General features: G+C 39.7%; 1 protein-coding gene across 4 annotated transcripts in view; it reads right to left on the reverse strand.

Moving 5' to 3' along the window:
* Positions 1–5533: 5533 nt before the first annotated feature.
* tbc1d1 (TBC1 (tre-2/USP6, BUB2, cdc16) domain family, member 1) overlaps positions 5534–16984 on the reverse strand; it is a 53922-nt gene continuing 42471 nt past the window's right edge. For all 4 annotated transcript variants that reach the window (XM_044114700.1, XM_044114699.1, XM_044114701.1 and 1 more), the window contains 6 exons: positions 16273–16373; positions 16008–16151; positions 14829–14988; positions 12322–12491; positions 7616–7792; positions 5534–6855 (listed from right to left, as the gene is read on the reverse strand). In XM_044114700.1, coding sequence (XP_043970635.1) covers positions 6664–6855; positions 7616–7792; positions 12322–12491; positions 14829–14988; positions 16008–16151; positions 16273–16373 — 944 coding nt within the window. In that variant the 3' untranslated portion in view covers positions 5534–6663. The remainder of the gene's footprint in view (positions 6856–7615; positions 7793–12321; positions 12492–14828; positions 14989–16007; positions 16152–16272; positions 16374–16984) is intronic.

Genomic DNA, 16984 nt, shown 5'->3' on the forward strand with positions numbered 1-16984 from the left:
TATCAAAATAATCAAGTCAAAACAATAAACAAGAGCCTTGATCTGTACGTTAAACATGTTTAATTTCACTTTAAAAAAAAAAAAAGATTCACTGACGGGCTGCACAGTGGCGCAGTTGGTAGCACTGTTGCCTTGCAGCAAGAAGGTCCTGGGTTCAAATCTTTCTGCATGGAGTTTGCATGTTCTCCCTGTGCATGCGTGGGTTCTCTCTGGGTTCTCCGGCTTCCTCCCACAGTCCAAAAACATGACTGTCAGGTTAATTGGTCTCTCTAAATTCTCCCTAGGGGTGAATGTGTGTGTGAATGGTTGTTTGTTCTGTATGTCTCTGGCGACCTGTCCAGGCCCCGCCTCTCGCCCGGAACGTAGCTGGAGATTGGCACCAGCAACTCTCTCTCGACCCCGTTAGGGACAAGGGTGAACAGAAAATGGATGGATGAAAGATTCACTAATTTGATGTCAGTTGTTTCTGCCAAAAGTGGCACCATGTGACAGCTAGCAAGCAAATTGTTCATTTTCACATTTGTTTTCTTATCGGGTCTCACAGCCAAAATGTCACAATTTGTTAGATAGATTACGTCAGAATTAACTGAGCACAGCATTGCACTGTGTGTGTGGTATGGAACAAGCACACACACAGTGATGTTGAAAGACATGAGGGTGGATTATATTTGCAACATCCTCACCCACACTTTGTAGAAACAACCTGCTCTTTTTCTTTCTCAATGGGTTTTTGGCTGTGACTCGTTGAAATACAGTTATTCATCACACAGCAACACAGGTTACTACTAGAAAATAAAAATGAAACTTCTTTACTCATTTGTGTCAAACCATTGGAAGAGATTTTACGACTGACGACGAAAAGTGATTAAGAGGAAAGAGTTTTCAAGTTGGATAGTGTGGAGTCGTTACCAGAAGTCAGGATTTTTTCTGTAGCAGAGAAAGTGATCTCAAATTGTAAAAAAAAAAAAAAAAAAAAAACAGTGACAAATTTATACATAAGGCAAAAGCTAAAACTAGGCAAATTTCATGGGAAAAGGCTAAAAGCTTAATCAGCTCTCGACACATAAGTGCTGATTCAATCAGCTGTAACCTGCAGCTTTAAATTCAAATCAAGACAGCATCCTGTGGAGATATTTTATCAAATTGAGCCACACAAGCAATGTTTGATTTAGAAAGTAGCAGACATAAACAATTCTCCTATGAATTGGAACGTAGTCACTCCAATAGAAAACTTTGGCAGTGGTTCTGTTTTTCTGTTTTCTTCACAGAGCTGCCTGTTGCAGCTGTGTTTTCTTGGCGCAGTTACAAACTGTCGTTGTGTGCCACAAGAAACAGAAAATGAACAGAGAAGCTGTCAGAGATCTGAGCTCTTGTGGTTAACATCATATCAGCCAGACCTGCTCAGGAGCTGAAGGAGAGTTATCAGAATTTAGTGCTGCATCAGTGCCTTAGAGTTTTTCAGTGAATCTGCTTTCTGTTGCTCTCCAACTGACTGCAACTCAGAATAATCTTTCATTAATTAGCTGCAGCTAACAAAAGAAACTGATCCGAAGATACTTCCTAAGCTGCAGTTTAAGATTAGTTACTTCGAAAATGTGCAAAGACATTAATCACTCCAAGAGAACTGATCCGACTTTAAATATTTTCATTGGAGTTGGAAAAAAACGTTGCATCTGGTTTGTTCTGAGTTAGGGAGAAATAAACTAAACCTGAAGTTGGGATCTTAAATTCAAAAGTTGGAGGATTTTTACCAACCCAAGTCTTGAAATTTAATATGGCTGCTTGAAAAAACAAGAGCAGAGGTGTGAAGATGGCTGCACATTTTTCAAGTATCCCCCTTTCAAGTATTGGATGTCTGTGCTTTGACTAGGCTATTATAGCACATGACTATGTTATCTATTTATTTATATCAACTCTAAATGGCTTCTGTGTCCCTACTGAATAAGAGCTTACCCTCAGTATGATGCTGCCTGCACCATGTCTTGTTGTGATGACATCATTATGATGTGAAGTTGTAGCTCTGAAACATACATTTCCATGTTTTACATGTTGGCCTACAGTGGCCAGAGCCTCATGGTTGCTGCATAGTATCTGCTATCTGCTGAGCTGGAAGCTGGACCGCTCAGTTTGAAGAATCCACTGGTTTGCAGGTAAAACATGATGAAGGTGGACGTGACGGTACTGCCCTGTCCAGGTTCAGACATCTCTGGGTTTTAGCTGATACTCCAGACTGGGAACTTGGAAATTCCCACTACTGAGTGCAAATGGAAAACAACCTCAAAGCCACACTAAACCAAAACAGGATATTAAACACAAACAATGCAAAATATTTAATTACACTGTAATGGATAGGAAATAGAGCAGTCCTTCTCCTCAGAGTATTGGTTTCTGGATGGAGTCGTTCGGTGGAGCAGAGTGCAGCGGAGGGATGGGCTGAGCAAGTGTGGATAGGAAAACTGAAGCCAAATCAAATACAGCTAAACTTGGAGCACCGGCTCAGGTCCTGGCAGTGTGCAGACACTCACCCATACACACACACCATTCAGAGTCAGCGCAGTGTTTACACACAGCGGAGGCAGCACTCCGGACAGCAGGCGGTCCTGATCGCTCAACCAGAGAACGAAGAGCATCTGCCCACAGATGCTGAAACTCAAACACACCAGCATCCTCCTGTGGCCTTTTCAACTTTTAACAGCAGCGGCCATGATACAGTGAGTGTTCACACACACACATACACATACACTCTCTGTTTGCTGTTACAAGCAGAGTGAGCGAATTGAAGATAAACCAAGTGATCCCTGCAGATTAGCTGCTCTGTGCATGATGGAGGCTGCCTCCGGTGGCCTGAAGGGTGGGGCCCCAAACGGAGCAGTCATGCTATTCAGTCACACCCTCAGAGGAAGGTGTGCCCGGCTTCTGGATGTTGTGTCAAGAACTCGACTCTTCCTGTTGCAGCTTCATGGAAAACGCCGCTTGGCTCCAGTGTTTGGTTTGGATTAAGAGATGAGGTGCCTGAAAAATACAAAATACCTTCTTGGGTTCACTGGCGGTGTCAATTACAGCATCATCTCAATTGTATGAGGCTTCTATCAGGTCTGACATAAGAGGTCAAAGGTCAGGAGTAACGAGGTCTATCCGGGTCCCTGTCCTCATTTTCATGTTGAGCTGCAAATATTGAACACGTCAGTGAAGAATTAGGAAATGTCAGGCAGTAGCAGAAGAAGAAAGTCGGAACTGTAAACCATAGAGCTATAAAAGATTTTGGTATGAAAAAGTTCAACATTTTTTTGTCACACCAAACCATCACTGACGGTGGAAATTTCACACAGAACTTTAAAAAAACACACACAAACTGTTCCTCCAGACTCATTTCCAAATGAAATTCAAGCCTCATGTTTAAATGAAAACCAGTTCAGTTCTTCTCCTGATTCCAGGTAAGACACCTGGCTTGCCAGGGGGAACGCTACACGTGGAGCCCATGTTGTGTTTGAGTGTGTTGACTCTGACTTCAGCCTCAAGGGATTTTGTTTAACTATTTTCTCAAGACTACAGTTGTAACTTTTCTTTCAACTCAACTTCCTATGAATATGCTTGGCTACAGACCTCTGAGCACAACCAGCTTTTTAGGAATTACCTTTTATAATTCACCCTTTAAAAAAAAAAAAAAAAAAAAATATATATATATATATATATATATATATATATATATATATATATATATGGTTAAGCAACATTCTTATTTTTGAGACACTGAATTTTCAGTTTTGGACTTAATAAAAATAAGAAAGACAGACTTGAAATATTACATAATAAATAAATCTACACTAGTTTATATCATAACAGCGAAGAAATTATTAAAGTTCAAAAATCTTATCAAATGTTGTCACTTTTTTATCAACAAAATGTTTTGAGATTTTCTTGTTGCTATTTTTGGGGAGTGAAACAAATTCATTCATCAGCCTTTGCGTGGGCCGCATTGTTTTTGCTCATTTGCTCCACTAGATACGTAGTGTGTGTAAGGGCGTGTGCGTGTCTGCGTGTGTGTGCGTGTGTGTGTGTGCGTGCGTGCGTGTGTGTGTGTGTGTGCAGTCAGCCTTCATAGCATTTTAACAGGCAGCAGCTGATTGCGACTAAAGAGCAGAACTCAGTTTTACAGTAGCAGGACTATAAAACGATGGGTAAAGAGAGCGGAGCTTTTTCCTTTACTCTTTCATAATCAGAGATTTATAGGCACTGAATCAAAATGTCATCACTAATAAAATGTATTTTTCTGGCGGTAGCCTAATGCCACAGTGAAAAATGTTGACAAAAAAAAAAAAAAAAAAAAAAAAAAAAAAAGAGTCAACCTCTACTTTGATTCATTTTGGAAAAGATGAACAAAATCACGGATGAGCCTTTTTATGTTGTTGGTGCTCAGCAGCAACAACATAAACCTTTTCTGGTAAAGAACCTTTTCTGGAAAAGGTTCTTTACCAAAGTCCACGGTCTCAGTCTCAACCCACAGACTGTCTGCAGAACTTCAGTTTGCAGACAGAAATGGGCATGGAATAGGATTGTTTTGTTTTTTCGTTTGTCTGGTAAATAATTTTTGCGTGTTGCAACCTGATGATCTTTTGTCAGTTTTCTGGCAGAAACCGTAACTTACCATAAAACCATGAGTTCTTTTTTTTTTTTTAAATAAGTCGTAGAGTTCAACAGGTTCCCAGGAGCTGTGCAGGAGGAATGGCCCGGAGCCTCACAGATCCTCCACCGTACTCGGCAGTGGTCATGAAATACCCTCCACCTACACATCTGGTATTTCCCACTACAGACACCTGGAGTGTTTACTGGTTGAACCTCATTGGATCAAAACGCAGTGAACTTCCTTCACCATCAAGTGTGCATGGCGGCAAGATGAACACGGGACCACAGGAAGTTGTCAATTCTTAAGCAAAAGTTACTGAAAACCTAAAACATTTTTCATTAGGTTTACTCTAAAGAGAAAGTGCGGAGCCTAATTGGATCACTGCTGAACCCATTTAAAAATAAAGATCTGTTAATATGTGATTATGTCCCACATAAAGTACTTAAAAGTCAGATAGTTCATCCTGACCAGATGGAAGATGTTGAATTTTAGTGGCATCCAGAAAAAATATTTTGTTGAAAACATCTGAGTTGACTTTGAGGAACGCAGCGTTCCGGCTCACAGGAGAACAGATTCTCATACATGACAAACTCACAGGCTTGTTTTAACTGATCCACTGTTACGTTGATTAAATTTACAGCAGATGCAAACTAACAAGAGAGCCAACTTGTCTGAGCATGCTCTCTTTAACACCTCTGCAGGAGCTCCTGAACTACAGTGATGTGTGTGTGTGGGTGTGTGTGTGTGTGTGTTTTCATATGCAAAAAGCTTCAATCAGAGCCACGGCACTGGAAGTGACTGACGTGTTTAGACAGGAGAACACCTACGACAATTGACATGTTACATCTGATCCATGACTCTTGACTGTAAGCAGACAACCTCGGGCACAAAAAGAACGCAGACTCCATGTGTGCTGAAATAATAATGAGCTGTATTTTAAAGTACAGACTGACAATAGATCAATAAAACAGAAAATATGTGCAAAAGAGTAAAAGCAAAAAAATATCTTCAAAGTGATAAACAGCTTTTCTTTTTGGATCAGTGAAGTGCACAAGAAACATTAACATTCAGACGTTCACGTACAGACGCACCAAGCTGCAGCTCGGCTCCGGGGAGTTCAGTGTATCGGGAGAATACAGTAAAACATTTACACCCTACAGATTGTCTCAGCGGCGCGGGCGTCACACCCGAGCGTCGTTTTGGAAATAACTTAGAGGAGCCTGTCAGGGCTTCCCCCGTCCTGGACGGGGAGCGCTGCCGTTTCAAAATCCCCTCCATCCTCGCACACGATGCGAAGTGTATTCAGAGGTGAAAAACAGGATGTGAAATGGACTGGATATATTGTATCACTCTTCCTGTGAGCTGCTGTCGCTAAATGAAGTTAGAATGCACACGGTCAGGAAGCTAGGAACTACAAGTGCCGAGGAAGAATCAAAAATAGCTGAACCTAGCTCACCTCCCAACCTGCCGTCGCTTTGATAACGTCACATTCAGCCTTTGTAATAGATAAACTGAAAACACTGCAATAGGAGGCTAATCACCAGCAGCTCGCTCTGTTCTGGTGTTTTCTTTGAGACCAACTTTGTGTAACAGCGATCATGTCTCAGAATACTGTGTAGTGGAGTCTTTGTTCTTCCAAATAAAGCATCAAGATGTTCTTTGGCCAGTTTACTCTGGTCAGATCCAACACGGACAAATAAAGCCACGTGTGAAACGTGTTCTTTGTGAACACAGACAGGTGAGGATCTATCTGGTGGTTTTCTGTTTGAACAGCAGAGGCTCAGTGATGACTGGGAGTTTGTTTACATCTGTAAGAGGAAAGGAAAGCCCTCTCATCCTGCATCCTATTCTCATTTAATGGAGGAGTGAAAGAAGAAGTTGGGAGTCACTTTAACAAATTCTTCCTTTAGGGCTTTAACTGTCGCTCTTCCTGCATTCTGCCTGTTTATACATGCAGCTACTAACATTTAAACCAGACAGAGTCCGCTGTGCTGCCATTCGACTGTGAAACTTTGGTCAAAGTCTCGTCTTTCAGGAGCTTAGGGGAGCGTCTGCCCATCAAGGTCTGGGTTGATGCCCAGCTCGGTGAGGAGCCTGTGGAGGTGTGCGATGGTGTTAGCCAGCTGCTTCTTTTCCTCCTCCAGAGCAGAAACCTGCTGCTTCAGCTGTCCCTCTGACTGGGACAGGGCCTCCACCCGACTCTCCAGGTTGCAGACCCGAGCGTGGGACACCTGCGTTAAACGGGATCAGAGAACAGTAGCTTGAAAGATCAGCACACAGGAGAACAAACTCTCTAGCAGAACCGTGCACGCCTCTCGGGCATTTCACATGAGATCATATTACAAACCCAAACTTCACGGTTTTGTTGGGATTTTATATCAGATTAGCACAAAGTCCTGGACAGGTGTAGGGAGGAAGAAAAGTTGTGGCCTCGTCTCTGACAGGTGCTCTCCTTAGCCAGAGGTTGCATTAACAGAATATTCTCTGTATTTAACCGTTATTTCAAATGGTGATGAAAAAATATGAAGGCTATCATCATTTTAATGTATTACAATTAACGCACCAATTTTCAATTTATAATCTGAGCGTAACAAATTCAATCTATAGAAAGAAAATCTGAAAATTGTGTCATCTCTGGATACAAAACTAAAAGCATCACTGACGGCGCGCTGAAGAGTTATGAATGATTTGAAGTGTGTCTGGTGCAGAAAAGAGCTCATTCCTCCTGCTGCTCCTCGTTCAATTATTTATTATGATGGGATTTTGTTGACAGTCTGTCAAAATGAAGTACAACTAAATAACTGTCGCTTCCTGACCTGTCAGCTCAGGTCAGGGGTTTGCATCCTGTGATTCTGACAAAACCAAATAATTAGGTGACTTCTGAAAGCAATTTACTTGCACTAGGTTTCATTTAAACATATCAGAGTGAAAGGGTTTGAATACACATAGCTTTCAACTGTGGATCTTCACATACTCTGCATGTCAGCATACCTGCAGCTCCTCCAACAGGTCCAGGTTCTGCTGCCGGAGGCTCTGATTGGTCCTCTCCAGCTGTGCAGCTCTTTGCTGCTGGTTGAGGGTTGGGGGCGTGTCCAGCAGCTCATCCTGCAGCACATGGTACTCAACCTCGTAGGCCTGCAGCTGCTTGGACACATCCATCTCACAAACCTGAATAAACGAAAACCACGACATAAAAAAAAAAATACAGCTACAACAACAAAAACAATTTACCAAAGACTCAAACCAAACCCTAACCCTCTGAAACGTTAAAACTTGAACGTTTTACTAATAGCAGGCAATCAAATTTATACCTAAATATATGGAATTACAAAAGATTATTGACAAAGGGTACATTTATTTACAGAAACTGTCTATGATATGCTACACTATGAATTTCTTTCAGTTTATAACAGTAAAAATGGGTCAAATTGAAATATGGCATTGCTGCAGTATTTTGGTGTTTTAGGGCAGCAAACTCAAGGCATATTGGCACATATTATTGAAGGCTTTACTCTTCATCATCCTCAGGATTTAGGAACTGTTTGGATTATTAAAGTTGAAATGTAGTTTTATTCCCATTCTGCTTTGCTTTGTTAGTCAATAGGGTTATGCAGAAGGCACAGTTTGAGTGAGAGGTGGGGCTTTAGCAGCTCTGGATAACTTTCCTCAGAATAACGCTAAACACTTTGGCACCAACATTACCATTTATACAAAGTCTAGGTATTTTATTCAACATTTGAAAAAGAGCATCTAAAATAGCAATAAAAGCATCTGAACATTAAAGTTAACTGCATATCAAAATATAAAGGAAACACATCTATGGACCTGATCTAACCTGCTATGAAAACCAGACCTTTAATGTGATCATGCAGGTTTGGACGGATCAACACAGGTTTTAGGGGCAACAAACTGAATAATATTTTTTTAACAAAATCTATACATTTTCTATTGATAAAAGCAGCACCTTCAATAGAGCTGGCCTGAAAAGCTTCCTGCTAAAAAAAGGTGTTTTATTCTCACTCCAATCAGTCTTTGTACCTTTGTATTATTTTATTTCTCCTCTCCTGATTTTATGTGATTTCCATCACCCCAATTCAAATGCAAATTATGTGGATGCAAATGGAGACAAATGGTAAAAGTCATAAATAACTATATTTTCTCTTTGTAAAATTTATGAACCAGGATTTTACACTAACTTTTTGCACTAGTGTGTCTAATTATTTTTCATAAGACTTTTTAAATCACTGTCAAATGAATATAATATTGATCTGTTAATGACTAATAATGAAAATAGTTTCTTATTTAGAGCAGAATTACATCTCAAGATACATTAAATAAAAGAACATATAAGGAGATGCTCATTTCCTACCTGGCTTGAACAAATTTAAATCTAAATCTGACAGAAGTACAAATAATCCCAAGTGTAACTTTATTCAGATTTTACTTTATCATATTGTTTAATATGATTAATTCATCTCATCTGTCTGGCTATGAAAATATTTCATAGAAATAGTTGACAGCCGTTCTCTAATGAACTCACCAATGTGGTTTTTTTTTTGTTTTTTATGTATATTGTTTCCAGAAGATACAACGTCTCGCTCACAAAACGAACGCAGCGCCGTTTATTCATTATGTAGATATTTATAAACCGAGTTTACATTCACTATTTCAAGTCTCGTCTGTAGGAACTGAGATGCAAATGGACCCGCACTTCCTGACTTTTGCATACAGGAGAAACTAATACTTACCTGGACACAACACTTTACAGTAAATGAAGTGCACTATATTTTCGGCTTTAGTGCATCTTGGCCAGTGAAACTGGCGAAGCTGCTGGCTTTAAAACATTTAATTTTTTTAACACCAAGGACTGGTAGCACCATTTTTTTTCATGCGCAACATTGAGAAATCTGGCTGCATATACGACCAAATTGATCCGACTCCAGAGCCCTGTACAATGATCTGTTTAGTACAACAAATCTGGATCATTAAAATGTACCTCTAGTTTCACTGATCATCACAACTTTAACCAGCGTCCCAAACTAAAAGTTGCATACATCGTAGTTCTTGTAGCCGGGTGCATTTTGTGCTGAAGTTGAAACTTAGTTACTTACAAACTCGGCTGCAATGTGAAATGGAGAACCAACTGTAGAGGGAAATAACCAGTGAGAAACCAGTTTGTTACATTATGCAAATTTCAAAGGTAACCCTGAAGCTAGGTTAAGTTTGTAATACCCAACAGCTTTAAAGTAAAGCATCAACTTTGCACCAACTCTGCTGCTTGACGAGTTGTAGATTAATATTCTAAAACGGTGGAATGACATTGACTTTAAATGACTTGACACGCCCAACAGCTGCACTGAGTGCGGCTGGAAAAGCAGGGTGTGGCTCACACTGAGGTGAGCCTCTGTCACTCAGAGCTGAGATGGAACTGAGGCAAGTTTAAAAGGTTAACTGTATTAAATGACAAAAACAAACACAATAAGACGCTGCAGGAATTTTCACAGTAAAAATGACGTAAGCCAAGATACAAGAACTCACAGATCCATCTAATCCCTTCAAAACTGACGGAGGAGGCAATCAAGAGTGATTCAGAGTCAACACTGAAAGTCAGGTGATATTTACTGTCCTATTGTTCACAAATATTTGCTTTAAGACTTAAGCAAACTCCACAACAAGTCTAAAACTGGCAAAGTTTTTTGCAAAGTCTAACAAATAGTCTGTCTAACCTTTTAAAAAAGGTTGTAACTGTAAATCTGCTCTGATCTCAAGTGTAAACAAATTTGTGGTGAACTAATTCTGGTTCTACATCCCACAAATTACTTTATTATGATGACTTTCAGCAATTGCTCAACGTGAGAGAGGAGAATATTTGGTGGATTTTGAGCAATATAAGGAGTCATCAAAGTAAAGAATAAATGCTTGTCACTGTGTGCAGCTTTAGTTTATTTTCTAAATCACGCTTAAATCTTTACAATATTATACCTTGCACTTCTAACTCCTAAATGCTGTTTCTTCTAATGTTCTTTTTTCCCATTAAATTTGTATGTAATAATAAAAAGACAAACCTGAACAGAAACCAGACAAATAGTTACATGTAATAGTTACACCAATGTCATGTTTAATGTTCTTGAGCTCCTGCTGTTAATACTTTATACAACAAGAAAGTATTTAATCTCATCCTATGAAATTTCACATCATTGGAGCGTAAAGAGAAAGGAATCCTTCCTCTAGGAATATTCTCTTTAGATCAGGGGTCTCAAACTCCAGTCCTCGAGGGCCGCAGTCCTGCAGTTTTTAGATGTGCCACAGGTACAAAACACTGGAATGAAATGGCTTAATTACCTCCACCTTGTGTAGATCAGTTATCAGAGCCTTAATTATTCTATTCAGGTGTGGTGCAGCAGAGGCACATCTAAAAGTTGCAGTACTGCGGCCCTCGAGGCCTGGAGTTTGACACCCCTGCTTTAGATCCTCTAGAGTAACAAAATCTCTCTCTTCTCCACTTTCTTCAGCTATCCTCCCTGTATCTGTAGGATTTAGGTCTGGGGACGGTGAGGGCTGACTGTGTCTGGTGAAATATTTCTGTGTTGATTTGACTTTGTTTTCTGACTGTACTGACCAATATTTCGGTGTAAAGCCCAGATTTTGTGTAAAATGTCTAACTGTTGTTATATGGAGGACTTGGTGACTCTGTGTCTGTGTTTTACTTCCATTAACATGTTATTCACTGTGTCGTAGAAAGATACAAATTGGTCTTTATTTAATCTAATAATTAAAGGAATGAGGATCTGTTTCAGGTTATATTTATCTGCCTGACAAACAGAAAGTCATGGTTTACTAATTAGAGGATCCATACATTTTGGTTACATTTATTTTTATTTGGGGGCTGATAGAGAAAGAATTGTGCAACCGAAGTCAAAACTGATTTAGCGTTGTTCACAGGTACAACCGAAAACACAGGATTTTTTTAGCTGCGATATATATTACTATATAATAATCTCATTTATTCTACAGATCCATCACACAAGGAGAGAAATATTGCAGCTTTTATTGTAATTTTGATAATTATGGATTAGAGATAATGAACACCCAAAATTCAGTGTCAGAAAATTAGAATATTGTGAAAAGTTAAGCATTGGTATCTTATTGTTAATCAGCTAATTAACTTAAAACACAGAAACGTTTCTTTCACTTTATGTTTCTGTAGTTGTCTATAAGTCGCTTTAAATCACTTGGTCCAACTTTTTTACAAGTTCTGTAAAAAAACGTCTGAACTTGACAATCTGTTGCAGTCTCATCCCAATCTAGCTCAACTGTGATTGTTTCTATCCAGGCACAGCAAACATTCAACATTTGTTTGCTGCAATTTTATGATGGTGAGGTGTGATGAGTGGATACATTTCTGCAGGACTGTGTGGGCAACAACCTGCACACATGGACATGAACATGCAGATATTAACATGCCCTGACTTGTTGCTTGTTTGATCTTTTCATGGGAGCTGTAGAAATTACTAAAGTAAAATGCTGTATTCCTCCGCAGTAGTCTAGGCTACTAAGGTGTGTCCGCATCAGTTTTTATGGGAAGAATGAAAACAATATGAAGTGAAAATGTTAACTTTTAAAGTTGAAAGTAATTCAAGGATGAATGAGATGCAGTTGTGTTTTAAACTGAGCCAGGTTAGTGTCTTTATTCCCACCTGGTTTATGGTTTTCTCCATCTGCACCAGGCCGAGGTTGGGTAGCGTCGTCTTTATGAAGTCCACTATGGACTCTAGGTTGTCGTGCTGCAGGAGCAGAGGCTTGTGGCTACCCAGCAGGCTCAAGGCTACTTTGAAGATAACCTCTGAACCCTGGAGGAACAACATATCTGGTAAAGAGAGAAAAAAAAAAGCTGGTCAAATGTTGCTAAATAAGAGGAAAAGAAAGACATACAGCACAATACAGATGGGGAAAAACCAAAGCTCTGACGTGAAAACTTTTTAGGACGGATTTGAATAAATACAAATCATGACAGGTGGTGACAGTGAAGCTTACCGTATTCATGCGACTTAAAGTCTTGTTTTTAAAACAGAATAATCATCTGACGTCAATAGAGTAAATGCAAAAGCAAACATAAATATATGCTAGAGTGAATCTGTAGAGCTAAGTGAGGGTGTGCTTTTGTTTTTTTGTGTCTTTCTTTGAATACATCAGGGTGTGGTTTTGGGTTAGGCAGAAGTGCATGAGATCATAGATGAGAATAAGAAATGGGAGCAGAGGTGTGGAGCCCAGCATGCGATTTCCAACACGCGGTGGCCCTCATTCTCAAACATGCACAAACACACACTGATCGTTCTGCTCAGATGAGCTCAAGGAGACAGCCAGTCTGGTTCAGGCGCAGTGCCCGGCCAAATTAGGCATGACAACAATACTCAGGATGGAATGAAGGAGAGAAAAGATAAGGCTTGAAAAAGAGATGGAAACTAAGTGGGTGTTAAAATATCAAAGTCAAAAAGTGACGCTGAAAATCATCACTCTGCGTCACCGCTGTAACTCACTTTGAGGCTAAAATCTAAAAAGAGTAGATTCTTAAAGAGACAATTACTGAAAGTCTACTCTAACAATTTAGTGTAATATTTCATCAAGCATTCTTAACATTTTAGACCCATTTTCTGAGTGTGTAACAAGAGTAGAGCGTCGAGGTGACTCCTACTATCTGGGATGGCCTGAGAGTAGAGCCGCTGCTCCTCCGCGTCAAAAGGAATCGGGTTTGGATGCCTGCTGGATGCAGGTGAGGTGTTCCGAACATGTCCCACCAGGAAAAGACCCAGAGGAAGACCCAGGACATGCTGGAGGGACTGTGATCTTGGAACGCCTTGGGATTCCTCCAGAGCAGCTGGCCCAAGTGGCTGGGCAAGGGAAGTCTTTGACTCTCTGCTTAGGCTGCTGCTCTGCGACCCAACCCCGGAAACGTGGAAGGAAATGGATGGATGGATCTAACAAGATCTTCTTGCAATATTAATCCCATAAATAAACTGTCTGTCTGGAAAAGAATTATCAGGTTCTTGTTAGAATGTGTCTGATGTCTGATGATGTATTATATTGTATTATATTATATTGTTATTAGCTAGCCAACTTTTTGCTAACATTACCTGCATCCAACCGCATTACTCAACTCAGTCGGTTAGTTTGGGGGAAAAACTGTGCAAAGTTCTTTGTGTTTTGCTGCCATGATTCTAAGACAACCCTGACTAGCTCTGCACAGCAGCAGCAGGTCTTCGTCGCTGCTGCACAGTGCGAGCATCGTAGCACTCATGCTGCGTTTAAAGGTGGCTCGGAAAAACAGGCTATGACGTGTTAACAATGGATTAAGCTGTTTTAACAGCTGAAAACAGTGACAGAGGACACAGATATGGGAAGTGCGGAAGCCCTTATTGTATCAAACTGATATAGGAATTACAGAAAGGTGGCCATTCTAAGGTAAATGTTACTCTTTTGGTTTTGTTTGTATTACATGTTCATCCGGGTAAAAACAATAAACAGCTTCCAGTCCAGGGGGGGCACGGCTGACTCTGTGGACGGGCAATGCCCTCCAACGCCTGGCCATGTTGCCGGGCCTGACCCGTCACAGAGGAACACAGAGAAACGGAACAAACAACCACACTGCTAGGTCAGATATCGTATGTTGGGCTCTGTACCTCTCCTCCCATTCGATTCCACTCCTACATATTTATCTTGATAAAAATGTATTTATTGTCATTGCATTTTCACATATTCCCCAAAACTGCTAATTTTAGTATTTTCTCAATTTTTGGATCAATGAGAGCATCAATAAATATAAATTGATTTGAAAATATGATTGAATGAGCCGGTCACACATAGAATAAACAGAATCTTTTCTTTTATCTGTAGATATAAAAAAACAAAACAAAAAAGCTGATGGCTACTGCTCCCAAAAGTAAAATCACTTTTTTTTATTAACCCAATGTGATCTGGATCTATCATTACATCTCTATTATTTACACATTAGGCTCATCTCTGCCATCAAAAACTCTTATCCTGACGGGTAACAGAGGAGAGAAGTAAAATCTAAGTTCTCTGTTCCCTGACAAGGTTTCTACTCTTCAGTAAATGTGGTTATCTTAAGTCACAGCAAGAGGATTACCAGCAGTTAAAGTGCGGGCTGAATCTCTAAGTGCATTAGCATGAAGCTCTCAGATCTTACCGAAGACACGGGCCACAAAGCCGAGGGGGAAGTGTGATGCGAACAGCGTGAGGAACCAGGGGGTGGCGTATAAGCTGGGGCCGATCTCCTGCTGCTCCAGGTGGCCGTGCAGATCCCTGTGGTAGTCGTGAAGCAGCCGAGACAGCTGGTACATCTGAATCTGAAGGAGGAAAACCGATAGACCCACAACACGTTATGCCTTTACCTTACATATAATTAAAAGTGAATCAATTACAAGCCAAACATTGAGTTTTTAAACCTTCATCTAGGTCTAATATTTAATATAAATTCCAGGAAGAAAACAGCCTGAGAAAACAAGATTGTCTAGAATTAGTTTAATGTAATTACTGTTTATCAAATCGTTCCACAACTGTTTTGTTGTATTATAATGCTAGAAGTTTTGTAGCCTTTTACTTGACTTGGCGTAATCAAACTATTATTAGTTAATAAATACACACAGTATCTCTTGTTAATGATTATTAACTGAAGATATTGCAAAAAGATGCACTGTATCACAAATATATAAAATCACATGACCAACGTAGAAAATATCTAACAGATGCTGTCACAACTTCACCGGGGGAGGTAACGCTTTAAGTACCGAGAAGCCAACTTTGTTAATAGATCTGGTGCTTTAATGCAGGCCGGTTAATGACGGTGTTTTTTCAGTGCTGCAGATGTCATTAGAATTTTGTCATTCACAAAAAAAAAATCTTACAAGACATATTTTATTGACATATATGTGCAAAGTGCCACCAGGGTGCAGTTAGTTTTCAGGCTTTGTCTAAAACTCTGAGCTGCATCAGTTTAATGTTCATCCCTGGTGTTAAACCTCAATCTTACAGCACTTTTATTCAAACAAATTCAAACAATTCCAACAAATCGGATCAGTTAATAAAATAAAATCAGCTGTAATCTGTGGGGTGATATCTGCATCCATCTTTGTCCAAGTGAAGGATCAAATAAAATGCTAATCTAACAATCTTACCAGTGCAGTCAGAGCGACACTAATGGATTGACGCTCAAGAACAAGAAAAACCCAGCACACCAACAGTGTATTTACAAGCTTAGCTCTGAAAAGAAAGAATCAATCCTAATAAATTTCTACCCAAGCTAACCATCATAAATCTTAGTGATGTTTTTTACTATATTAAAGATGGGAAATAATCTGCATCTTACCTGCAGGATGATCATATCAGGCCTGTACTGCTTACGAAGCCCGACATCAAACATCAGAAATTTGAGCATGTTGAATGCGTCCTCCTCCCCCATGTGTAAAAGCAGAACTCCAGCAATGAAGGACAGGCCCTGACAGTAGCCCACCTACAGCAATAAGATAAAGTGTAAGCAAGAGTTTTTATGCCTCTAAGAAAAATGAAACCTGACATTCACTTTTATTCCACTGAGGAGCATGGAGAAAAAAAAAAAAAAAAAAAAAAATTACCTCGGGGTCAAGCAGTGAGTAAGCTTTCAGTATGTTGAACAGCGAGAGCTGCCCTGCTCCCAGCTGCGCTTGGAAGTATGGGTGAGTGGGAAAAGTACGACCTGGAGGAGAAAAAAAACCCATCACCATCTTATTTATCATTAAAGGAACCTTTAAGAGCGCCTTAACTAGAGCTAAAATTAATCACAAAATATTAATAAGAGTGGACGGCTTTCAAAGGTTTTAAAAAGCTACCACTTTAAAACCACCAACCGTTTCTTTCAAATTGTTATTAAAAAAGATACCAGAGAAAGTTCTGGAGAGACCAGAACTGTTTCCTGCTGTGTTGACTAAAGAGCAGTGACTCTGCCTGCTGCTGAGCACTGAAGGCCAGCAGACTGAAATGTTTAATCCGATTATTTGTGATTAATTGATTATTGAAATAACCATCAACTGATTTAATAATCGATTAATCATTAACTGAATTATACAGACTCAAAAAAAGGCCCCTTGTTGGAAAAAAAAAACATTCGGAAAAGTAATCAAACCAAAACTGTAAAAATATATATCTTGCATTTAAGATAAAGACATTATTTGTCTGCAAATATGTTCTAATCAGAACTCCTCAAGTGGCATAAATTTAGCTTCACCTTGTTCAAATTCTGTAAAAAATAAAATCTCCTCTTAATCACGTTTCACTATCTGATTGTTAATCCAAATAATCAACAGATCA

Source organism: Gambusia affinis, linkage group LG04, assembly GCF_019740435.1.
Source record: "Gambusia affinis linkage group LG04, SWU_Gaff_1.0, whole genome shotgun sequence".
Lineage (NCBI taxonomy): Eukaryota > Metazoa > Chordata > Actinopteri > Cyprinodontiformes > Poeciliidae > Gambusia > Gambusia affinis.